The 27,155-nt window shown below is 39.7% G+C and overlaps 1 protein-coding gene across 1 annotated transcript in view; it reads right to left on the bottom strand.

Moving 5' to 3' along the window:
* The window catches only part of ARMC1 (armadillo repeat containing 1), a 33,865-nt gene extending 17,515 nt beyond the window's left edge, over nucleotides 1-16,350 (bottom strand). Inside the window, exons 1-3 of the mRNA XM_082601031.1 lie at nucleotides 16,132-16,350; nucleotides 12,388-12,608; nucleotides 6,234-6,325 (exon numbers count right to left, since the gene is read on the bottom strand). Coding sequence (XP_082457157.1) covers nucleotides 6,234-6,325; nucleotides 12,388-12,570 — 275 coding nt within the window. The 5' untranslated portion in view covers nucleotides 12,571-12,608; nucleotides 16,132-16,350. The remainder of the gene's footprint in view (nucleotides 1-6,233; nucleotides 6,326-12,387; nucleotides 12,609-16,131) is intronic.
* Nucleotides 16,351-27,155: the final 10,805 nt, after the last annotated feature.

Genomic DNA, 27,155 nt, shown 5'->3' with positions numbered 1-27,155 from the left:
AAGCTCCTACTTTATTCCCCCCACTAAAAGATTTTCATTTTGACTCACAAAACAAGACACAACTAAAAGTGATTCAGAAATAAAGGAATGGGCAAGTGTAGATGAGGCAAATAGAAACAATTAGAAAAGGAATTGTGTACTGCTATCACACAAAGTAGAATTCCAGCCCCAAATCCAAGCATTAAACATGACAAAGGACACATTTTTTTCTCCTAAAATACATACTTCACAATGACTATATATAAGTTATGAAGACATATATACCAAACAACAACATGTATGGAGAAAGAATAAAGCAAATGTTAAAATAGTAAAACAAGGGACTTCCCTGGTGGTCCAGCGGTTAAGACTCTGCGCTCCCAGTGCAGGGGGCCTGGGTTCGATCCCTGGTCAGGGAACTAGATCCCACATGCTGCAACTAAAAGCCCGCATGCCTCAACTAAAAGACCCCCCACATGCCGCGACAAAGATCTCATGCCGCAACTAAGACCCAGGGCAGCCAAAAAAAAATAAATATTTAAAAAAACAAAAACACAGTAAAACAAATGGTAAAATGTTAAAATCTGGGGACTACCAGTGTACTTATCTAGGCATCAGTGTACTGTTTGTACAACTTTTCTGAAAGTCTGATGTCATTTCAAACTAAAGTTTAAAAAAATATGTATGTATAAACATATTTAAATGAAAAGATAAATGGCATTATGGATTTTTTTTTATATTTTTGAATTTTTATAAATAAACCACATACGGCATACTTGTAATAAGATTTTAAAATAGTATTTTAAAGAAAATAAAAGAACACAGAAGAAAGGCATAAAGAAACGAAGCACATACTTTTCATCCAAGATTTTAGCAAGAAGAATAGACCACCATTACTATGGCACTGTTTTAAAATCTAGAATTTTAGGAAGTTCTCCAGACGAAATGAAGTATTTTAAAGTTGAGATGCCACATTTTATTAAACTGACTTTTATTTATAGCATACTTCATGTTAGATATTCACAAGTGCTTTTATAAAATACATTTTGTATCAGAAGTATTACTCCTGAAATACCAATTAACAAATGTCTTAAACTGCATTTAGATATTTTCCTAGATTGACATTTTGAAAATTCTCTCCACAAAGGGATCCAGGGTTAAAAATAAAATGTAAAAAGGTTCTAAGCTCTAAGGACAAGTTTTCATTTATGGAAGATTAAAATTAGAACACAATGCCAGATTCATTTTGAGTGACAGAGAACTTAAAATTCTCTTCTCAATTGAAGAACTGAAAGTAACAGTGACTTTGAAATCAATCCAACTGTCCATCTGTAAGCACCAATTTGACCTAAACGTTAAGTCAAACCTGCTGTTGAATAACGTGCTAAAATCTCAGCAAAATTTTGTAGCAAAACATAATTTGGTGATTAAAGGGAAAAAATTTTAATACGCAAAATTTTCCCTATTTTATAAAACATTGTTCTCTGCTTCTCATGTTAAGAATAACCTCCACTCTCCCCACCTACTTCTGCTTTCTGGTTTCCCCTTTGATCACTCCAGATGAAGGTTTCTCTTCAGTCAGTAAAGCAGCATCCCTCCACAACAGATTTTCTTTGTTCTCTGGGTCTTACTGGGGTATGGAAAGATCCTTTTGCTGCTTCCCTAGTTGTATAGTTCCACAGAATCATAGCTAAATCTCCCCCTAACTCAGTACTCCTAAACAGAGAGAAAAACTGATCCGAATCCCACCCTGACTGCCTAGCTGTCATGGGGCAGCCACATCAATGAAAACAGTTGGGGTAGACAATATAGATCTCTTGTGCTATGGCTTACCAAGATGACCTACATAACAATGGAGTAGTGGTAAATCAGTCATCTGTATCTGCCAACACAGATGTCAAAATGCAAAGTAATGTCTAAAGAACATATGTCTACAGTGTCAAACAATTATGCATATATAAAACTCACCCTGCTCTATATGATAAAAACTTTTCCTTTTGATTTTTTAAGAATTTTTAATACAGGTACCCAAAAGAAAAAAGTAAATGAGGAGAAAATAATCATGCCAGAGCAATCTAATTTCTTTTTTTTTTTTTTTTTTTTTTTTTTTTTGCATTACGTGGGCCTCTCACTTCTGTGGCCTTTCCTGTTGCGGAGCACAGGCTCCGGACGCGCAGGCCCAGTGGCCATGGCTCATGGGCCTAGCCGCTCCACGGCACGTGGGATCTTCCCGGACCGGGGCATGAACCCGTGTCCCCTGCATCGGCAGGCGGACTCTCAACCACTGCGCCACCAGGGAAGCCCTCTAATTTCTTAAAAAAGGAAAATGAGGGACTTCCCTGGTGGTCCAGTAGTAAAGAATCTGCCTTCCAATGCAGGGGACTCGGGTTTGATCCCTGGTCAGAGAACTAAGATCGCACATGCCGCAGGGCAACTAAGCCCGTGTGCCAGAACTACTGAGCCCGCGTGCCACAAACTACAGAGCCCACTTGCCCTGGAGCCCCGGCGTCCTGGAACCTCCTCGCCACAACTATAGAGACCACGTGCCCTGGAGCCCTGCACCACAACTAGAGAAGAGAAAACCCGCGTGCCACAACAAAGATCCCGCATGCTGCAACTAAGACCCGACGCAGCCAAAAATAAATAATAAATAAATAAAATATATAAAAAAAGAAAATCATGTCCAAGCCATGAGATAATTCACAACACAAAGCTAAACATGCTAAACCAAAACCTGCTTCTAATACTTCACAGTCTTAATGTTTACAAGCTAAAACACATAGTTTTATTGACCTTCTGATAACAGTAACTGATAAATTCTAAGATGATTATTTTGGTAAACAGAGGTGACTTTTAAAAAAGCTTGAAAGGTAACCTTCAAATCTGAGATCTCCAATAGCCAAATGAGCTGGAAAATATATATAAAAATGATTACATCATATCTCCACTTTTGAGCGGGGTATAGGACCAAATTATAACGGCATATGCAATGAATGCATACGTGTTTTACTGCTGGAGGAGCCAGCAACGATCACCACAGTGTCCTAAAAAATATACCTCATTTGTATTAAAGGGAAGCTGCTTGTGGCAACCGTGGAGACACACTGCATGGATCTCCCTTTAAGAAGGAAACCTGCCCTTTGGCTACAGGGAGTAGGATAGTAGAGTCACCAGCAGTAGTGGCTTTGAGATCTCTCACACCACTCAATCCTTCATTCCAAGGCCTGACCGTTCCCAGGGAGACCCCACTCAATGCCTGGGCAGCGGGGGCACTATAGGGCCTGGCCATTTCTGCCCAATGCAAGACTCATCTACAGGGTGATCCTCGCGTTGGAGCTCCCCCTTGAGCTGTCTGTCAGATTTGCACTGCAATCTGAGACTCTCCTTGCCCCATTCGGTTTCCTCTTCACTTTCCTTTTACAGATGTCAGATCTACATTGCAGTCTAATGACTATAGTCCAATCCTTCTTCATTCCCTTCTACCTCTACAGACCATATCTCACAATAAACCTCTTCCATTTCTAACTCCATCTCAAGATCTCCTTCCCAGATGACACTGCAAGATAATGACCTGAACTGACACAATACTTCTCTTATAAAGATATAAGTTGTTGGTCTTCCCTGGTGGTGCAGTGGTTGAGAATCCGCCTGCCAATGCAGGCGACACGGGTTCGAGCCCTGGTCCAGGAAGATCCCACATGCCGCGGAGCAACTAAGCCCATGCGCCACAACTGAGCCTGCACTGTAGAGCCCGCGAGCCACAACTACTGAAGCCCACACGCCTAGAGCACGTGCTCCACAATGAGAGAAGCCACCACAATGAGAAGCCGGTGTACCACAACGAAGAGTAGCCCCCGTTCGCAGCAACTAAAGAAAGCCCTCGTGCACGTGGCAACAAAGACCCAACACAGCCAAGAATAATAAATAAATAATAAAATAAATAAATTTATTAAAAAATATATATATAAGCTGTCTCCCTAACGTTAAGGTGTTAAGGAAAACCCCAAACTTTCTGGCCAACCCAATATTTTAGATGTATCTCTCATTTACAGATACACACATACATATGCACATACCACAAGCTTAGCCAACCAAGCTAAGAAATTGTTTTATAAGTTAAATCTACAGCACCTCTAAAACTTGCTCTAAATCTTTAAAGCTCAAATTTGAAGCATATTTTATTTTATTTTATTTTATTTTTTTTTTTGCGGTACGCAGGCCTCTCACTGTTGTGGCCTCTCCCGTTGCGGAGCACAGGCTCCGGACGCGCAGGCTCAGCGGCCATGGCTCACGGGCCTAGCCGCTCCGCGGCATATGGGATCTTCCCGGACCGGGGCAAGAACCCGTGTCGCCTGCATCGGCAGGCGGACTCTCAACCACTGCACCACCAGGGAAGCCCTTGAAGCATATTTTAATATCAACATTAACTTTTCATATAATTTCTTACATAAAAAAATTTTTACCATGTATTTTCAGCTTCAATAACCAAACCTGTTGAAGAAATACACAATCTTAAGTTCATCATATGAATAAAATAATCCTACAGAAGCCTCCATATTATGCTTAATCCTGTCACGATTTCCAAAAGAATATGCCAGTTAAAAATAATTACATGGCATTAAAACATACTAGGAACAAGAACAATGAAACCTCATATTTTATACAACACTTTAGAATTTACAGAGCATTTCTACATGGATCATCCCACTGAATCGAGCACTTTGAAGTTGTTACTGCAGGTGTATGGATAAGGAAACTGAGGGTCAAAGAGACCATTTGTCTCAAGTCAGAACTAGAATCCAAATTTTACTAATGGAACTGACCTCAAACCATAGGTAATGATTAATACAATTGATGCCAGTCAATATTTTCTAATATTTATTCCTAACTGATCACCTGACTAAAAACAAAAAAAAACCCTTCAGTCTCTAACTTGTCATTATTAAAGATCAAGGCACCTATCAGGGGTAGCATGATTTAAAAAAAAAAAAAAAGATTATTAAAATAAAATTTATATAGAAGCCAAGAACACTAAGAAAAAAAAAATACACTGCCTTGGAAGTCAGTTTGCATGGTTGTCCACTGATATAATTTAACTCACAGTGTTTGGGAATTATAGAAGTTTTGTGAGCACTCAAGCCGAAGAAACTGCAAGTTTTAAAAATCAGTAAATTAAATGGTTATTTAGTATAGTCTTAAAGGCAGTCATGTCTTGAATAAGATCAAGATACAAAGTAAACTAAGATAAAGCCTCAGAAAGCACAGTTATTTTGCTTTCAGACACAGTGGAAATATCAAAACACTTAATCTTCCATTTCTAGCCTTCTACAAGGAAATCAGCAAGGCCTAGGAAAGGAGCAAAACCAGACGTTCCCAGAGGCAACACAGCTGAAGGACTACAGATAAGAAACTCGGCCTCTCTGTAATTTTCTCACCCTTAAAACTATTATCTGTCTAACCTACCTCAAAAAGCTGTAAATAGCAAAATGAGATGATAGATATAAAAACCTTCCTAAGATGAAAAGTACAATTAAAAACCACCCATTTGCTAGAATTCAAATTAAATGGCTCTACATCTCTAAGAGACAGCGCAATGCTTCTCAGGAAACTCTCGCCAAAAGCCCTTTTTGTCACGATACAGATCAAGGTTCTTTTGAGCAAGACTGCGAGGAAGTAAGAAAAGAATTACGTACTACACTACGATGCTGCACATTTTCAAACGGCACCCGTGTTGCACCGTTAGCAAATCCAGTTACATCTACTTCACAAAACTGCATACGGGGTAAGACTGTCTCTTTTTAGAAATATTATTCATAAGTACAGTGTGTACCAACATTTTAAATAAAATTTGAGGGCTTCCCTGGTGGCGCAGTGGTTGAGAGTCCACCTGCCAATGCAGGGGACACGGGTTCGTGCCCCGGTCTGGGAAGATCCCACATGCCGCGGAGCGGCTGGGCCCGTGAGCCATGGCCGCTGAGCCTGCGCGTCCGGAGCCTGTGCTCCGCGACGGGAGAGGCCACAACAGTGAGAGGCCCGCGTACCGCAAAAATAAATAATAAATAAAATAAAATTTGAGCATTTTCATAAGAACTACTGTTAATATCAACGTGTAGAAATAATCACAACACTGACCATCAGAACATTTTTGGACATATAACCCACGAAAGTATGCCGTCACATTAGAGTACAAATTTCAGTAAAGTAACACGACCCACTTTTCTACTCCATTAGGAGACACTATCTATTGTACTTACTTCTGTATAACACTTTGCAAGCTTAGCATCATACCCAGCTCTGCTTTCATCTTTTCTCTGTTAGCACGGCACTCTGCCAAGTATCGAAGAGCCTACAGCGAGAGCAGGAAGAGGTCAGTCCACATGCCAGACTACTCAAAATTAAACCCACTACTAACCTACTGCGGGGGGCAAGAGCGAAAAACGGGGTTTTGCTTTTAGAACCAACTCGTTTTGAATGTTTAGAGACTCTTCTTTAAACGTGATCAGCAGAGCAGTCCTCGAGGGGACAAAAATAATCCTTTGAGCTGCAGTAGCTGAAGCTGCTCTTTGAATTGAAGGTTCCCAACTTATCTGCAAGGTCAAAATTAGGCTGTTCTGGTTTTATTTTCACCACTTCATCTTGACAAGGATACAAGGAACTACAGTCCATTTATTAATTTCAGGGAGCAGTCCCAATAGCCATCATTTCCCTAGGTGCTTTTTACATATTAATTAAAATAAACTGCTGAGAGGGACAAAACATACCACCCCCTTTATGGAATGAACTGTTTCTAGTTTTATAAAACACCTTTAAAATGTCTTTTTTTTTTAAACTGAAAACCAAAAGATGAACTCACTCTCACAAATTCCTATTTTGTGCATTTAACTTTTCTAGGATGCTTTTCTCTTAAGATTTAAAGTATATTTTTGCAAGTATTTCCTTCACACGTTGATTCTTGAGGGATTTTATTAGCTGTTCTACAGACTTCCTAATCTCTGATCATTCACTGCAGACTTTAGTACCTGATTCGCAGGGGAACACCTCTGTGAACTACACCATCCAGAACTGCCCTCTCAGTTCACTGACCTTCACATTTCCTACTAGTCCTCTACACTGCATTTCCACAGTGCCTGGTCCTTACCCAAAATGGTACCGTCCATGAGATCACAACTCCAACAACCTGTCTCTGACTGCAATCTCCTATCCTTTCTGTAACTCGTCTTACCTTGATTTTCACTTTGGTCCATATAGGATTAACTGCCAAGGGAACTTCCCTCCCTTCATAAAAAAACTAACAAACGGGACAACTGGACGAGAAGCGGCATAGGACTGGAATCCCTGAGAGAAATGATGAGGCAGATCCTACAACTGCCCCCATCTTACTGCTTTGGAAGCAGTTCCAGACTGCAGCACAGGGAGAGGGAAGCCCAGTGAGGTCCAGGGGTCTTGCCAAGTTAGGGAGACAGAGATGAGAGCTGGGGAGGTTCGGGTGGAGTAGTATAATAAAAAATACATGTTTGGTCTTCGTCTAGCCCCTGGCATAGAGTTCCTAAAACCCTTGGAATTTTCTGATAGGAGTTTGTTATTCCTAAGGAGGCCCTTTAGATCACCCTTGGGTGAGTTCACGTTAAAGAAGTGTGTTAGGCTGTGTCCCCTAGATGGCCTTGGGATGCAGCAAGACCAAGTGACTAGAGGGTGGGAACTTTCAGCCCCACCCACTGACCTGGGAGGTAGGGAAGGGCTGGAAATTGAGCTCTATAAAAACTCTTGAACAAGGAGATTCAGAGTTTCTGGCTTGGTAAGTACATCCACCTGCCAGGGTGGTGTGCCCCAACTCCACAGAGACAGAAGTTCCTGCATGCAGGACCCTTCCAGATCCTGCCCTATGTGCCTGTTCATTTGTATCCTTTATAAAAATCTGGTACATGCAAGTAAAGTGGCTTCCTGAGGTCTGGAGCCATTCTAGTAAATTACTGAACTGAGGAGGGGGTCACTGGAAACACCCAACTTATAGCTGCTCTGTTAGAAATATGGGTGACCTGATACTTGCAACTGGCCTTTGAACTGAAGGCAGTCTTGTGGAACTGAGTCTTAAACCTGGGGAATTTGATACCTAACTCTGAGTGGTTAGTGTCAAAATTGCATTGTTGGTCACCCAGCTGGTATCCACAGAAGACATTGGCTGGTGTCAGAAAATACCCCAGGCAGCTAGAATGTGCAGAGCAGAGTAACAGAGAGGAGGGATCAGCACAGCAAGAGAGCTCCAGAGATCTACGGAGGGGTCCCCAAGAATCTATGGTTGAATGCTGACTTACACATGCCTGGAGTAAAAGACCAAAGGGCCAGGGACTAAAACCACCAGAAAGGAGGGAAAACCATTCCTGGACCTCACACTGGGCTGAGAATAGTTTGTGACACCACCAGCCAGAAGTGAAAAGACCTCACAATGCAGGAGGAATCAGGGTGAATCCTCAGAAGAGCATCCCATTAGGAGTCTTGAAAGGATCAAACTGATCCCAAGTAACTTAAGTGCAACCAAGAACAAAGCTGAACATTTATAGGGATACCAAAAAATCCAAAGCCCATACGATAAAATCTGCAATGTCTGGTATCTGACTAAAAATTACCAGACATGAAAAGCAGAAAAATATGACCTATAATCAGGAAGAGGGAAAAGAAAATCAATAGAACAAACCAAGATATGACAGAGGTAAAATTAGAAAATAAAAGCATTAAAATAGCAATTATAATTATGTTCCATATGCTCAAGGATGAGTAGAAAAACCTAAGTATGGTGAGAAAAAAAAATGGAAGATGTTAAAAAGACCCAAATGTAACTTCCAGAGGACAAAACATAATGTCTAAAATGGAAACCACAGTGGATAGGATTAACAGCAGATTAGGCACTATAGAAAAAAAGATCAGTGAGCTTTAAAATGCAGCAACAGAAACTATCCAAAACGAAGGACTGAGAGAGAAAAGAAAAAGGCTTAAAGAAAAAAAAAAAAAAAAGGAACAGTGACCTGTGGGACCACATGAGGTATCTAAAACACATACAACTGGAGTCCCACGAGAGGAGTGACAGGGAAGAGACAGAAAAAACTTGAAAAAATGATGCATCACAATTTCTCAAAATTGATGAAAACTATAGATCCAAGACCAACAAATCCCAAGCAAAACAAGAACAAAACCAAAACGCAAAGAAAACCATCCATATTAAGCACATCATAATCATCTGCTGAAAACCATTGATAAAGTCACAAAAGAAGCCAGAAAAAGGCTTATATATTTTATGGAGAGGAACAAAGGTTAAGAATCACAGCAGCCTTCTCATTAGAAATAATTTGAGCCAAAAGATAAAACAACATCCACGGAACTTCCCTGGCGGTCCAGTGGTTAAGACTCTGTGCTTCCAACGCAGAGGGCACAGGTTCGATCCCTGGTCGGGGAACTAAGATCCCACATGCCACTCGGTGCGGCCAAAAAAAAAGAAAAGAAAAAAAAAAAGAAAATGAAACATCTTATAAAGCACCAGGGGGAAAAAAGCCAAGAACAAAACTGCATTACAAAAACCGTTAAACTTCTTTAGGCAGAAAATAAAGACACCAGTAGAAATACAAATCTGTATTAAGAAATGAAGAACACCAGAAATGGTAAATATGATGGTAAATATAAAATACACTTGATTTTTAAAACTTTAATCTCTTTAAAAGATAATGGCTTAGAGTAAAAGAAAAAAAATACTGTAGATTTTTTAAACATACATAGAAGTAAAATGTATGACAAAAAAATAGCAAAGGATGGGAGAAGGAAATGGAAATATACGGTTGTACGATTCTTACATTATACATGAAGTAGACTGTAACAAGTTAAAGATGTATAATGTAGGGCTTCCCTGGTGGCGCAGTGGTTGGGAGTCCGCCTGCCGATGCAGGGGACACGGGTTCGTGCCCTGGCCCAGGAAGATCCCACATGCCGCGGAGCGGCTGGGCCTGTGAGCCATGGCCGCTGAGCCTGCGCATCCGGAGCCTGTGCTCCACAACGGGAGAGGCCACAACAGTGAGAGGCCCACATACCGCAAAAAAAAAAAAAAAAAAAAAAAAAAAAGATGTATAATGTAAACCTAGAACAACCACTAAAAAAATTAAAAACAAAAAGGTATAGCTAATAAGTCAACAGTGAAGATAAAATGAAATTATGAGAACACCAACATATTCTTCAACCTCTCTGGGAACTCTGAGCCCCTGGCTCCCTCTACTCTCTCCTTACTAGGTCCCTCCATGACTTGACTTCCCTTCCTATTCAGCCCAGCACCTACAGTCTGTTGTTTCAACTACTCTCTTGCCCAAATCCTAAACTCCCTTAATTACCAACTTGCCTGGCCAAGAATCAACCCCAAACAAATCCAACTATCTAGCTCTCAGGGCCTATGGCAGGCCGGAAGCAGGGTGAAAAAGGAGTTTCATAAGCTGTAAGCCTCACATCAATTCAGTGTTACCAAACTAAGCAGCCCCTCAACGCTTGTGAACAATCTCACCATCCTCTTCAGTTAGCAACCTTGCCCATTTTCTGTACCAACTGTGAGAGCCTTCTCCTCAAACCTTTCCCACTGCAGCAGCCCCTTGCCTTCTGAATTTAAATAAGTTCAAGTCTAGTCTATTTAAAATAAACAACCCCCTTCAACCCCAAGTCTCTGTCGAGACCAACACACTCTCTCCTCTCATTCCAATTCTCATTGAAATAGGACCCGAACTAGGGGCCACGCAAATTTCCCCATTTTTTACTACTGTTCACTCATATCAATGTCTGTTTTGCCTAAATAAATGTCATTCTATGAAGGTAAAATAGGAAATCTGTATTATGTACTTTGATTTTTGAAAAGAAACAGCCTATATTGTTTTTCTGTATGAACTTGTGAAATTACACTAAATGGGAATTGATCATGGATCCTTAAGGACAATGAGTTTAAAATTTTCTATGACAGTAATTTTCTTTTAAACTTTTTGCTGTGAAAATTTCAGAAGACACAAAAGTAGAGAAAATGTATGGTGATCCCCATGTATCCATCATTCAGCTTCAACAATTATCAACCACTAGGCAATCCTGTTTCATCCATCTCCCCTGCCGCTAACCACACTGGAGCATTTTATAGCAAATCTCACAGAACATATAATTTCATTTGTAAATACTTCAGTATATCCCTAAGAAGTTAATGTTTTTTTAAAAATTAACTTAATGATAATACTATTACAATACCCTGCAAAAGCAGTAAGTGGTTCTTTAATATTATCTACTGTCTTGTCCACATTCATCTCAAGTTATCTAAAAATATGTTTATGGTTGATTTGTTCAAATTGGGATCCAAGTCAGGTCCACATACTGTACCTGGCTGATATGTCCCTTAAGTCTCTCTAAATCTGTAACAGTTACTGCTATGCCTTTCGCACACCCCAACTGCCTTTTTAATGCAATTTATTGTTCACTGAACTGGATTATTTTGTCTTCCAGAAATTTTCACATTCTGTATTTGCCTGATTGCTTTGTATTGTTCTTTAACATGTTTCTCTAGCCCCCATATTTCTCATAATATGGTAGTTCCTTGTGCATTATTAGCTATGATCCTGTATATTTTCTCTTTTCTTCTCCTTTATCTTTCCTTCCCATCTTGTATTAAAACAAGTGCCACATCCACCTACTAATGAACAGATAAACAATCTGGCACAACTATATAATGGAATGAAGGAACCATATAAAGGAATGAAGTACTGATACATGCTACAATGTGGATGAACCTTGAAAACATTAGCTCAGTGAAAGAAACAAGTCACAAAGACCACATATTATATGCTTCCATTTATATAAAATATATACAGGCGCTTTTGCCAGAGACATACGCAAATACAAAGAAATAGGAAGTCATGGCTGCTTAGGGAAAGAGGGTGGGGCTGAGAACAACAGGTAAAGAGCAGAGTTTCTTTCTGAGGTGATGAAAATGTTCTAGAATTGATGGTGATGATGGCTGCACAACTCTGTGAATACACTAAAACTCATCGAATTGTACACTTTAGTTAAATTGCACGGTATGTGATTACATCTTAACAAAATTGTTACAAAAGAAAAACAAAACAGTAAGTGCCTCTTTGAGTGTCTTTCTGTACTGATATAATATAATCCTTAAGATTTCTTCTTAAGTGAAAAAAAGGAAGCTGCAGAACATTCCATGCGTGTAGTATGCTACCATTTGTGTCAAAGAGGACTACACGTACATGTTTGCACATACAGAAATACATACAAACTTACTATTATTTGCTCTACACTTTTAACTTTTTACCATGTCATCTAATACTTTTTCAAGTTCTCCTTAATTGCAAAATTGTAACACTGAGACTGAACTTACTAAAGGCAACTTACGAGCAGAGCTGAGTGGACGACAGGGGGGTTGGGATGGTCCATAAATAAAATAAGGCCGGGCAGACATCCCTGATCCTGGACAATGGCTCTACGGTTTAATGGATCTGCTGCTAGATCCCGGAGCTGGTTAACTACCGAGAGAGCATCAGGTTCTTCATTCATGGTGGAGGAGGACGAATTCATCTTCTATGCCATACACGTGAACAAAATCTTCTTAAATTCTGTAGAAGTGGTTGGCAAAATTAGTTCTAGACTAGTGAGGTATATTATGGCATTTGTTAAATAATCAGAATCACAGCACTTTCAGAAAGAAACAGATGAATCTAAATCACAAAAACTTAAGCATTTGGCAATTCCAGGCTGAGAACACAGGAAGCTAACTAACTAAAAAAAAAAAAAAAAAAAAGTTATTTATGTGTGCACAATGTTTAAAGAACATATGTCATCCTCATTATTCCAATAAACTTTTTAGCAATACATACTTTAACACCAAAGTCACAATAAACAAGATCTTTACAGCTCAAACTTATAACCTTTGCTACACTTCTCAAACTGTAACGCTGCCAGTGTTTTTTTCCCTCTAGAACACTTCTGGAGCCTAAGACAAGTGTCTCAGGGAAAAGTGGCTGGCTGACAGCTTTTTTTCTAAATCATCTGTGAACAAAAGCCAGTTTACTGGGTTTACAAAAGATAACATCCCTTAAGAAGGAGTGAGTCAAAGAAGGTCATGAACAAAGAAGCCAAGAAGGGGACCTTGCCCTGTGCCTCAGGCCAGTGGAGTCTTCGAGATCAGGGTGGATCCAAACCGAATCTAACCATGCCTGTCCGGCCCTGAGTGGGCCAAACTCAGAAGAATGAAACAGATTTTGAGGTGAGGTAATTCATTTGGCAGATAAGGAAACAGTCACAGAGAAGTTAAATAATTTGCCCCAGGTGTCAAAAGCTAGTTAGTATAGAACTGGGCTAAAAGCTTATTTATTATCTCCTAAACTGGTCAGCAGTCCCACTTCCCATACCTTCCTTTTAAACTCAGCATACCTTTTTCCCACAAAAGTAAACAAGATATTTTAGAAAATGTAACATGATAAACATACAAGCCGAAATACAAAATAACAAGGAATAATTTTCACAGATGCAGAAAGTTAAAAATAGTAACTTCCATCAACCAAGTTACACAATATATTTCTTTTTTTAAAAAATATATTTCTTATTAGGAAGACTATAAAGGTGTTGGGGGAGGAATTCCCTAGCGGTCCAGTGGTTTAGACTCCGTGCTTCCACTGCAGGGGGCACAGGTTCGATCCCTAGTGGGGGAACTGAGATCCCGCATGCCATGCAGCAGGGCCAAAAAAAAAAAGAATATAAAGGTGTAAATACTTTCCACAAAGTAATGAGTTAGTTTAATGCTAATTTCAAAAACCATGCCAACTGAGGGAGGCGGGCTGGGAAATTATTCTGTAACTCCAGACAGCCTACTAAAGTTATTTGGGAGGAAAAAGGTAATAAAGCTGAAATGGCCTTCCCATATATTGAAATATACAAAGATATAAAGAGTAAAGCAGTAGTACAGGGTGGGAGGTAGTTGAGAGATACTTCTGCCAAGAAAGCTGTTTATACAGTCCATCTAAGAAAGCAGGCTCTACGTGAATCAGACCCAGGCTCCACCACTTGGTAAATGTGATTTTAGACAGATGGCCTAAACTCTGTCTCAGTTTCTACATCTGTAAAATGGGATTAGTCATAGCAGCTATCAAATGGTACACTGTCCAGATGAAATAACAATACACGTAAAAGGCTTAGGTGACACATTGTAAGTGCTCAATAAATAATGGTTGCACAGTTACATGGAGTCAAAAATCAATGAAAAATAGTAAGATTATTCAATAAAGGATATTGGAATAACTTCTAAGCAATTTAAAACCACTGCTAAGATCTTTAACTCATAACACATGGGGGAAAAAAATCATATCCCAGATAAAATACTTTAAAAGTTAAATTTTTGAAGTTTGCAAGCAAGCGTAAAATAAAGAACTCAGAGAAAACAAGGCTTCAACAGGATAGTATTTGGCAGATAATTTTCTCAAAATGAAAATATAGTTCCTTCAGCAATTTTAAAAAGGATTTAACAAAAAAGCAATAGACTGAATACTGTACACAGAAATAAGTCTGAAGGGCTTGCCTCTTAGGTGCTTCTATCACCAACATCCTGAATATCGCTGTTTACACGCCAGCTCATGCATCATGAACTTTATGTGCTGTCATCAGCACAAATCCTATCAAAAATGAAAACTGCAGAACCAATCACTGGCCCAAAGGTCCAAGAACCAAGTCACATTTAAGAACCAAATACCCAGAGTAATGGCCTTTTGCATACAACACTGGCCTTGAAACTGGAGCGCTCCATTCTCATCTAAGGAGTACTTAGAGAACCACCCAGTGGGAATGATTCTGAAAGTTATAGCCTTTCCTGTTCCTTTGAGATGAACAAAAGCCAAGAGTTAAAACTTCTAACCTTATCAGCCCATTCAGAAGGAGAGGGCTCAAATTAGGATCTGCCCAGGAAAATGTAGGGAATAACACAAGGTATACCTTTTACTTTCTCTTTTGTTTAGTTCAATTCGGGCAAACAAATCCTTATGACAATGAATGCACCCCAAACTTTAACAGGCACTCTGATCACCTAAGGGATCTTATTTTATTTTATTTTATTTTTAAGGGATCTTATTTTAAAAGGCCAATTCTAATTCAATAGGTGGGGTGAGGTCTGAGATTCTGCCTTTCCAACAAGCTCCCAGGTGAGGTCTATGCTGCCAGAATGACGCTTTAAAAAGCTAGGAGTTAAGTTATAGATGTGAGGCACCTGTAATTAGGCAGCTGCCTGAAAAAAGCTAGGAGTTAAGTGATAGATGTGAAGCACCTGTAATTAGGCAGCTGCCTGATTTTCTTTCAACCAAGATGTACCATTCAACTCAAAGAATTAATTAGCTCTCATATACAGAGTTTAATATATATACACAGAGCTACACAACCACAACTTAAATCCATATTCAGTTAAGCGAGTTTTTAAAAAAATAACGTAAGCCGTGACATCAAACTGGCTTGACCTTTACTAGCAACTAACTTTGAGAAGTTGGGTTACCTCCTTTGAGCCTCAGCTTCCTCTCATAATAATCCTGAGTGGTTGTCAGGATCAAAGAAAATAAGAACTTCAGATGGTGCTAACAGTACCAGCAATTAGCAAACAAGAACGAGACTTGATCCTGTGGGAACCTCTATTTGGCCACGTGTTGGGGTACACACATAAGTACACTACCACGAAAGGAGGTGCTGTAGGCACAAACGCCCCCAAGAACTGTTTTTAAAATACAGAGATGTGTACGCTGGTCTCGCTTGAATGAAGCCGAACCCAACCATGTCATTCTGCTCTTAGTAGACACGCAGGGGCATAAAGCTAATAGAAAGTTACGAAAGAACAACCTGGGGGGATGAAGAAGTGAGATGACACCCATTAATAATGTTAGGGTTTGTGAAAATAGGACGTGCAGGGGACGGGGAGGAACTGAACAAAGCTAACATTTTCCCAGGACACGTGGGAGCACAGAGCTTTAAAGCACCTGAGGGACGCACTGCCTCAAGACAGGCAGAGCGCCCCGCCCAGGCGGACTGGCCGCCTGCGTGCAGGGGCCGCTTTCTGCGGCCTTCCCGGCTCCACCGCTTTGTCTGCCGTCGCTGGACCCTACTTACCTCTCCAGCGTTCTAGGAAGCCGGGGCCTGCCGCAGCATCAGGGCCACACCAACGGATAACGTAGAGGAACCCAGCAGGCGCGGAGCGAGTCCCTCCTTTCGCAGACGCGGCCTCCGCGATGACAAACGACCCTGCTGACTTTAAGAGCCAAAAAAGCTAGGACGCTGGCGGGGAAAGGCTTTACAGACTCTCCCCCATGACCCAGCCACTTCGGCCAGTTCTGCCCTCCCATTGGCTAATACCATTCCACAGAGAGTAAGATATCCAATCAGCGAAGGCCTTCTTAGACTAAAGCGTTCATTGGTGAACAAGGGAAATGCCCGAAGCGTTGAACAGGAGGGTCTAGGGAGAACCCGGGAAGAGTGAATTGGACCAAACGACTCTCCGTCCATTAAGCGCTAAGCAATGAAACGTGGTTCCCCCTGAGAAACCGTCGCGCTTTCCCGACTACAATTCCCAGCGTTCCTGCGGTAGAGGAACCTGTGCCCTCCGGCCTTCAGAAATTCAAATTGAACGTAACTTCTCTAGCAACTCGTTCAGTTCCAATAGGGCAGCTTTGTAATATTTCACAGGCTTCTGTGAGTCTTAATTCAGAATCTTTTCAATTTTTTTTCTTTTTACTGAGGACAGTAGCACTGTCTTCGTAGAAGCGCTAAGGTAGCAAAGTACAGTTTTTGTTTCTTTTAAATAGAAACTTCTTTTTGGAACTTTTTTGTGTGTGTAAGGAAAAAGAGCCTTATGATCAGGGAATTTTCTCAAATTCGTGAAGAAGTATTTTTAAAACATTGTCTTCTATTTAGTTTATCAAAGTAAGGGTTTAAATTCTTGTTCTATTCATGGCAGTCACTGAAGTTTTTGTTCTGTTTAGGTATAGGTTTTATGTTCTTTAATATATCTCTAAATGTAAGTATAATTTAAATCCCACAGGCCAGCCTGATTATAATGCTTCCGTTGCACTCAATAACCTCACTGAAAAAATTCTGAATTCTCTTTCACAGTTTGATTCTGCCACGTACCTCCTATATTAAAGTCCGAAGGAATTTGAGAGGCCTCTAATGGAGAAAGAGTGTGAGTGAGAATAAATATCCCCGGCTGTACAGTAGTCTCTCCTAATGTTTCTCCAATACTTTGATTCGTCTGTAAGTGAATTTAAAAACCAAACGGTTACTTCAGCCCAAATTACTTTGCCTTCACTTGTTCTTCGTTATCCTTCTCTTCCTCCTAATAAGGTCAAGCAAAATGGGGCAAAGTTGAGTAGAAAAGATCTCTTTCACACCGTTTGACCTATAGCAAAAACACATCTGGCTGGTTTCTACTTTCCAAAGTCACAAGAGGGAGTGGTAGTAAGTGAATACTGAATCTAAAATAAAAAGGAGAAAAGAGATGGTGCATGATGTCCAGTGATAGAAGCACCAGCCTCATTTGTAAAAATCAGCCAGACCAATTAACTGCTTGAACTGAAAAAAAAAAAAAAAAAAAGAAAGAAAGAAAGACATAGGGGAAAAAAGGAATGGTAAATGTAGAAAACTGTAAAAAATATAAGAAGTACAAAGGAAAGAGGTTAAACAAGCCCATTTGATTGAGTAAATTAAACTTTGTTCAGTATTGTTATCAAAAACAACCCAGGAAAATAAACTTGCTATTTTTGCTAAGGTTAATTTGTATATTAGAAAAGGAAAAGTCATTTGGGGTTTTCCCAACTAATTATTGATATAGGTTTTTGGCACCACCCAGAATATATGTTCAACAGAGTTTTTGAATTTTAGAAGTTCACAATCTAGGGCCTCCCTGGTGGCGCAGTGGTTGAGAGTCCGCCTGCCGATGCAGGGGATACGGGTTCGTGCCCCGGTCTGGGAGGATCCCATATGCCGCGGAGCGGCTGGGCCCGTGAGCCATGGCCGCTGGGCCTGCGCATCCGGAGCCTGTGCTCCGCAACGGGAGAGGCCACAACAGTGAGAGGCCCGCATACCGCAAAAAGAAAAAAAAAAAAAAAAAAAAAAAAAAAAAGAAGTTCACAATCTAAAGTTAAATATAGTCACACTTCCACATATATACAATGGAATATTACTCAGCCGTAAAAAAAGAATATTACTCAGCCAAATTACCATTTGCAGCAACATGGGTGGACCTGGAGATTATCATACTAAGTGAAGTAAGTCAGAGAAAGACAAATATCATGATATTGCTTATATACGGAATCTAAAAAAAAAACAAAAGACAAATGAACTTATTTACAAAACAGAAACAGACTCACAGACTTAGAGAATGAACTTATGGTTACCAGGGTGAAAGGGTGGGGGGAAGGGGTAGATTGGGAGTTTGGGATTGACATGTCACATTGCTATACTTCAAATAGATAACCAGGGACTTCCCTGGTGGTGCAGTGGTTAAGAATCCACCTGCCAATGCAGGGGACACGGGATCGAGCCCTGGTCTGGGAAGATCCCACGTGCCGCAGAGCAACTAAGCCCGTGCACCACAACTACAAAGCCTGCAGTCTAGAGCCTGTGAACCACAACTACTGAGCGCACGTGCCACAACTACTGAAGCCGACACACCTAGAGCCCGTGCTCCACAGCAAGAGAAGCCACTGCAATGAGAAGCCTGTGCACCACAACGAAGACCCAACGCAGCCAAAATAAAATAAAATAAATAAATTTATTTTTTAAAATTTAAAAAAATAAATAACCAACAAGGACCTACTGTAAAAAAAATAATAAAAATATAAAATAATAAAAAAGTAAAAAAAATAAACCTTTGTAGCTGGAAATAAGTAAATAAATATAGTCACACTTCTGACTTTACAGTATCAAAAAGACCAATTCTTCCTAGCAAACTGCCATTACAGAGAGTAGGCGACTGATGTTAAAAAGCAGGGAATGTATTCACAAAAAATAATGACCAGTTTCATAAGCACTATGGATTGTAAGCACAGGAAAGTCTTTTAAGGTTTTAAGAATTTATATCCCCATATTAAAAATGTATGAACTCAACACCAGTAAAGTTATGCTACCTGCCATTGTGAGTCATTGCTTGTGTTTAACCGCAGGCAGGACACAACTGGAATGCCAAGTTTCTCAATGGCTGTGTTGCTTAAGACACATGAATCACATAATGGCAGTTTTATTCATTCAATTATTTAACAAACATTTTTGGAACACGTACAATGTGCCAAAGACAGTCTTAGCAATGGGTTCAAAGATGAGGAAAAACATAATCACTGTCCTCAAAGAGCTCATGGTCTAGTGCAGTGGTTTCCAAAACTTTTTGATCAAGCATCCCTTTCAGCTTAAAAAAAATTTTCTGAGAACATAGCTCTGATATATGTATATGTATTTATTAACAAATGCTATATATATACACTGATGTAGACTTTAAAATATGTCAAAATAGAAAATTTTAAAGGATGAGAAATAATTATAAATAGAAGCACTGAATATAAAATTGTATCCATTATTACCTCATTTACCAAAATATTAAATTCCAGATGGATTAAACACTCAAGCATAAAAAATAAAATATTAAAAATCCTTTAGGAAAATCTTGGAGACTATAGCAAAGAAGTAGGGGAGACCTTAAATGAAAGTGGGAGCCAAGAAATTTTTATAAAAAGGAAGAAATGGTCATATTTGACTTGTTTTAAAAACACTTTTTTTTTTGGTATGGAAAAAAGATACATAAGCAATGTCAATGATAATAGATTTGGGGGTAAATTTGCAACTCGGTGGACAGATAGTAACATTCAAAAATTGATTACAAATTGGGAGTTCCCTGGCTGTCCAGTAGTTAGGACTTGGTGCTTTCACCTCCGTGGCTCAGGTTCAATCCCTGGTGGGGGAATTAAGATCCCACAAGCCACTAGGCCAAAAAAAAAAAATTGATTACAAGTTGTCAAGAAGGGCGTAAATAACCCTATGGAAATTAGGTTAAGCATATAAATTGGTAATTTAATCAAGAGAAAATCCATATGGCCAATAAACAAGAAAAGACATTTAAATTCACTTGTAATAAGGGAATGCAAATTAATATAACAATGAGAATAACCACTTGACGCTGATCAGACTAGCAAAAATCAAAATGACACAAATTTGCTGGTGGGGATACTGGGTAGGAAGAGGACTCTCAGGTAATGCTGTGAAAATGTAAATTATTACAGCCTTTTAGAACGCAATCTAGAAAAATGTATTATTAAAAATAATTCATATTTGATACAGCAATTCATTTCTCAAGAATCTAAACCACAGAAACAAAAAGCACCAGTATATAAAGACAGTAAGAACAAAGATGTTTATTGCAGCATTGTTCATGTTGGAACAAAAACAAAAAAACCCTGAAACAACGCCAACAAAAATATCCAACATCAAATGAACATCAAACGCCAACATCATATCAATAGTGGAATGTTTTAGTAAATGAAGGTATAGCTAAAAACCATGGACCATTATGAAAACTTATTAGAAAGTCATTAAGAAAAGGAAATTAGAGCTCTAGGAAGAGACACAATATTTAGTGATAAAAGTAAGATGCTTAAAATTATAGGTAGTATGATATGATTTTTGTGTGTGTGTGTGTGCGGTAAGCGGGCCTCTCGCTGTTGTGGCCTCTCCCGTTGCGGAGCACAGGCTCCGGACGCGCAGGCCCAGCGGCTATGGCTCACGGGCCCAGCCGCTCCGCGGCATGTGGGATCCCCCCGGACCGGGGCACGAACCGGTGTCCCCTGCATCAGCAGGCGGACTCTCAACCACTGCGCCACCAGGGAAGCCCATATGACCTGATTTTTGAAAACAATAACAAATATCCTACACATGTTTATATATCTTTATATGTTATTGTGTGAGCATGGAAAATATATAGAGAGATATAATCTAGGTTTTCAGCATATATTACATGAATAAATAGGGTAGGATCTGGGGGACTAGGAACCCACCACACCAAGAAAAGCTAAAAATAAATAAAGTAACTTTGGGAATTCCCTGGAGGTCCAGTGGTTAGGACTCTGTGCTTTCACTGCAGGGGACCCGAGTTAGATCCCTAGTCCTAGGAAAATAGGATCCCACAAGCCACGCGGCACGGCCAAAAAATTTTTTAAAAATAAGGTAACTTTACATTTACTACTAAATGTAGTTTTATATATAATGTATAAATTTGCATTAAGTAAAATCATATATGTAATAAAGTGTATCTATGTGTTAGGTTAAAAGGCAAAAGGGTATTTAGCAGTTCCAAGGAGCTATTGTACTTTTGTAAGTGTGAGAGTGACAACCTGGGGGTCACCAAACAGTCTGAGGAAGATATATAGGAGGCAGGAGGCTGGAGGGGCAACCAGTGAGCCCTACTTAGTGCCTCAGCGTCTATAGGGCCTAATTCAAAAAAGCTACATGGTGCCATATGGTTCAGACAAATTTGACTACTTGCTGGCTGTATGACTTTGTACTAGTAGTCACTTTGCTGCTGAGAACCTCAGTCTCTTCTACAAAACAGAGATCATGGCACCTGCCTTCCAAGATTGCTGTGGAAATTAGATAAAATAGTGTAAGTGAGAGCACCCAGACCAGTATCTAGAAGACGTTCCATAAATGTACATTTAGTCCCATGTCTCTCTGTAAAAAATCTGCTATCTAGAAAAGATCTGATAAAAGCTAATTTATAATGATAAAATTCAAGAATGCTTGAATACTGAGGGGGGGAAAAAAGAAATGTCACTGGTTATCTTTAGAGAATTTGAAGGAACCAACTCATTTTTCTGAAAACTGCTAAATAAAGAGAGAATCAAACCAAGCATTAAATTTGCCTTTCTTAAATGTACTACACTTCAGTGTAACAAAATTGTTGACATGAGATAATTATTGCAAAAACTGGTAGCTATTAAGAAACAAGCATCAACCTGCTTTCCTTTACCATCATGCCTCAAGGTAACCAATTAGCTAACAAATGAAAAGGGATGATAACACATCCCTTTGTGTTACTGTTTTGCAAACCATAATCAGATCACGGATCTAGGCAGTGATCATCAATAGCTGTTAATGTTACAAAAAGAAGCACATGAACATTATGTAGCTTCTGATGTAAGAATACACCACCACATATGAAGTATTCTTGCCAGAAAATTGAGCCTGAATCAGATGAAGCCTTTATATCTAATCAGCAGTTTACAGAAAATAAAAGGAGACAAAGGAATTGGTAAACGTTGCCATAGGAATGCAATCAGCAGAGTCCTGAATGTGGGAAATTTCTATGGGACAAAAGTCTCAGTTTCTTCACTAAAACAAAACAAGAAATAGTGGGGTGGCTGGAGGGGCGTGCTATGTAGATTAAAACAGATTTCAGAGACATATCCACAAAATGTAATGCATGGCTTTGTTTAACATTCCAATTCAAAGAAACCAACAATAAAAAAAACAAAAAATAAATGAGACAACCAGGTAAACGTACACACTGAATTGATGACATTAAGAAATAATTATTAATGTTTCAAGCCTGATAATAGTATAGATATGTTTTTCAAAAGACTCCTTCCTGGCGCTTTCGCTGCCAGGGGCCCGGTTTCAACCCCTGGTCAGGGAACTAAGATTCTGCAAGCCGCATGGCAGGGCCACAAAAAAAACAAAACAAAATAAAAAACAAACAAAAATAAAATAAAAAGACTCCTTATCTTTTAGGGATACACACAGAAATATTTATGGTTGAAATGACATGCCTGAGATTAGCTTCAAGAGAATCAAAGAGTTTGCTTGTATGAGGACTTGTGGTTTATTCCCTGGCATCACCTCTAAAAAAGAAACAACAAAAAGAGTCAAAGAGGCCAAGAAAGGGCATAGATGAAACCAGTAGGACTAGGTGGCTGGTTGTTGAAGTTGTGTGATGGATATATGAGGATTCATTATACTGTGCTTTTTACTTTTGTGTACGTTTAACATTTTCCAGAATCACAATTTTTTAAAATAAATTTATTTATTTATTTATTTATTTATTTTCTTCATTGCTGCGTGGGCTTTCTCTAGTTGCAGTGAGGGGGGCTACTCTTTGTTGTGGTGCACGGGCTTCTCATTGCAGTGGCTTCTCCTGTTGTGGAGCACAGGCTCTAGGTGCATGGGCTTCAGTAGTTGTGGCACACAGGCTTCAGTAGTTGTGGCTCGTGGGCTCTAGGGCGCAGGCTCAGTAGTTGTGGCGCACGGGCTTAGTTGCTCCGCGGCATGTGGGATCTTCCCGGACCAGGGCTCGAACCCGTGTCCCCTGCATTGGCAGGCAGATTCTTAACCACTGCACCACCAGGGAAGTCCCCAGAATTACAGTTTTAAAAACAAAACCATTTAAAAACATAAAAAAGAGCTCTGTGTGTCAGTGTCTATCCCAAGATCTGGTTTAGAGAAGGAAATATCACAATCTCTGGAACACAGTGACCTTTTGACCTATTTGGATATACATCTTTAAGGATATACTGTACATCAGATCGCTTTGTACACTGATCTGAGAAAAGTAGTTTCAAGGCTCAGAACAACCAAATATATCCAATAGTACATGATTAAATCACAATAGCTTAACAATTCTTCATTGGACACCGTGGTAAAACACATTCGTTTGTACTGAGATTTACATGACTGAAGCAGATTTAAAAGTTACTCTCAACAATACCTGCCTTGAAGCCAAGAGCCCTGAACTATTAGGCATTAACCGGCATCTTCTGACTGTCCCCTTATGTGAGATCACGTTGGCCCACCAGTTAGCTCTGACCAGTAGTCCTGCAGCTGCACCTCTCCTAGACACATCCAGCCTCCCTTTGTCTTAAAGTGTCCCTCACATGGGTACTTCACTGTCCTACCCAGTGGTCTTTTACCAGCTAGGTGTTCCTAGATTCTAACTCAGGACGTCTTGAGGCCCATTTCAGTGTGATATATTTTTTTATAGACAGGCAATCAGAGCTGTCAAAAAGCAGAACTAGAGAAAGGGTCTCGATTTCCAAGGAAAGTATTGTGTAAGGCTTGCAGCTTATTCAACCTGTCTCACCAAATAGGGCTGTCCTTAAACCTAATATGAGAAACAGACTGATGGACACATTTGGACATTTGTCTGTCCCTTACTTTACTAATATCAGGGTCACAATCACATGAACTGACTGTTTGTCCTTCATGGCTATTATTAATGGGCCCTTGTGATAAGGCATGCATTGCCCTTAGTATTTTATAAATGTTACACAATCAGTACTCAGGGCTACCCTTCAAGGGTGACTATTTTCCCCACTGTCAGGAGATTGAGGTCAGGAAATGGAGACCTGCAGAGACTTACAGTTGGTAAGTGCAGAGGCATATCTGAATATAGGTCTGTCAGACTTAGAAGCCCACAGTCTTTCTACAGTAGAATTCTGCCTCACCATCAACCAAAATGAACAAGTGGGAATCTAACCTCTTGTTAAATCTCTGCGAGGAAACTGGCCCACGCCTGGCCTTGGTCACCTTTCTATTGCCTAATATACACTTAATAATGATAAATCTCTTTGCCTAAATAACAGCATTATAATCATTCAATTTCCTGTTAGGAATCTGGAGGCATATAAAGGTCAAGGGACTTTTTCAAGCCTGTATGTTGAGTAACAGAGAACTCTGCTGTTTTTTTCTCCCCTATATAATAAATACTTCAACTAGCAGATGAAATTTCAGTTATTCTGGATTCTGCCAAGAAAGTTGAGCCATTAATTTGGGTAAAGAATTCCAGGATCAGATACACTAAAAAGAAAAGTCTATTGTCTTCTAAAATCCCCAAATGGATTGCCCTGTAACCTTCTACATTTTAAGAATTAGCTATACAGAACAACAACCTAAGATTCTGGGAAGGAGCCTGGGTATATGTATTTATTTTTTATTTTGTAATTTATTTAATTTTATTATACAAGTTAACACATATTAAATATACAAAAGTTATTGAAATACAGAAAAGAACACAGAAAAGTAAAACCATAATTCTACCACCCAGAGAGGAACACTATTGACATTTTGTTATATATATCCTTCCAAAGAGTTTTCTATTCATATTACAATATATTCACATTTGCTCTTTAAATCAATATGGAATCATATTTTATATATTTTTAATTAATCATGCCTCTCTATGGGTATATATATATATATTTTTTTTGCAGTACTTGGGCCTCTCACTGCTGTGGCCTCTCCCATTGTGGAGCACAGGCTCCAGATGTGCAGGCTCAGTGGCCATGGCTCACGGGCGCAGCCGCTCCACGGCATGTGGGATCCTCCCGGACCGGGGCACGAACCCGTGTCCCCTGCATCGGCAGGGGGACTCTCAACCACTGCGCCACCAGGGAAGCCCGGTATATGTATTTTTAAACAAATTCCAAAGTGAAATTTAAGAACCACTGATCTTATGAAGGAGTCAGAAATTGTATTAGTTATCTATTGCTTCCTAACAAATTACTCCAAAACGTAGCAACTTAACACAATAATCATTTATTATCTCATAGTTTCTGTGCATGAAGAATCCATGTGTGGCTTAGCTGGATGTTTCTGGCTCAGGGTCTCTCTCAAAGCTGCAATCAAGGTGTCAGTGGGGCTGCAATCATTTCCAGGTTCAAGTGGGAGAGAATCTTTTTCCAAGTTCACTCATATGGCTGTTAGCAGGATTCAGTTTCTTATAGGCTGATGTACAGATGGTCAGAGGCCTCCTCAGTTTTTTGCCATGTGGACCTCTCCATAGGACAGTTCACATCATGGTGGATGGCTTCTCAGAGTGAGTGAAGGAGAGACCAGGAGAGAGCAAGATGGAAGCTACAATCTTTTTGTAACCTAATCTTGGAAATGACGTCCCATCTTTCTTGCTGTAGTCTATTCATTAGAAAGGAGTCACTGGGTCCAATCCACCTAGAGGAGAGGAAATGACACAAGAGCATGAATACCAGGCAGAGATCTTTGGGGGCCATATTAGAGGCTGCCTATCACAGGGATATAAACAAAGAATTAAAAAACAAGGCAGCAATATATGTGCACCAGGAGAGGTTAGATTCAATGATATCCCAGGTGCAACTAGTACACCCAATATCTAGATTTTGATTTCTAAATACCATTCCAGGACTCCTTGAAGAAATGGAGAAATGGCTGACTCTAATGCTGGGGCAGGAAAAGTACAAGATCAGCCTGGAGCCCCTTGTAGTTCAAGAAAAAAGATGATCAAAAAGCAAAAAAGGAGGGACTTCCCTGGCGGTCCAGTGGTTAAGACTCCATGCTCCCAATGCAGGAGCAGTTCGATTCCTGGTCGGGGAACTAAGATCCCACATGATGCAGAGCACAGCAATAAATAAATAAATTAATTTAATTTAATTAAAAAAAGCAAAAACGACACATGAGCCAACCTAAGAGAGCTTCCAATGGTCAAGCTAGAACAGTTTGAGCAACAAAATAAAAATCATATATAGCATATAAAATGAAGTATACAATAAATATGCATGCATATTTATAAATTTATTGAATACAAATAAATAAATGGGGGGTGGGGAAGGCGATGAATCTTCTTTACAGAAGAATTCCAAATAATTTGTATAGATATTCTACTCCAGGGGGTGAAGCTTAATCTCTTACTCTCCTTCAGTGTGGCCTGGATTTAGTGACTTGCTTCCAGAGAATATGGAAAGAAGGAAAAAATGCCACTTTACAGTGGAGAAACTAGCAAACACTACCATGGTCCAGGTGATCGGGGTTAACATCAGCAGTAATTAAGTCATCATGTACCCCTGATATGACGTGCTGAGAAGGGCATTCCACCCATACGGTATTTTTCCCAAAATTTATAATCCCAGTCTAATAATGAGAAAAAACATCCGACAAATTCAAATTGAGGAACACTATACAAAATACCTGACCAGACTCCTCAAGACTGTCGTGGTCACATCAAGGTTATGAAAAACAAGGAAAGACTGAGAAACTCTGACAGACCAGAGCAGTCTAAAAAGACATGATGACTAAATGCAATGTGGCACCTTGGATTGAATTCTGGAACAGAAAAAGGATTAGTAAAAACC

The sequence above is a fragment of the Mesoplodon mirus genome, assembly GCF_964341445.2.
Source record: "Mesoplodon mirus genome assembly, chromosome: 16".
NCBI classification, from domain to species: domain Eukaryota; kingdom Metazoa; phylum Chordata; class Mammalia; order Artiodactyla; family Ziphiidae; genus Mesoplodon; species Mesoplodon mirus.
This window is presented reverse-complemented; position numbering and strand designations above follow the sequence as displayed.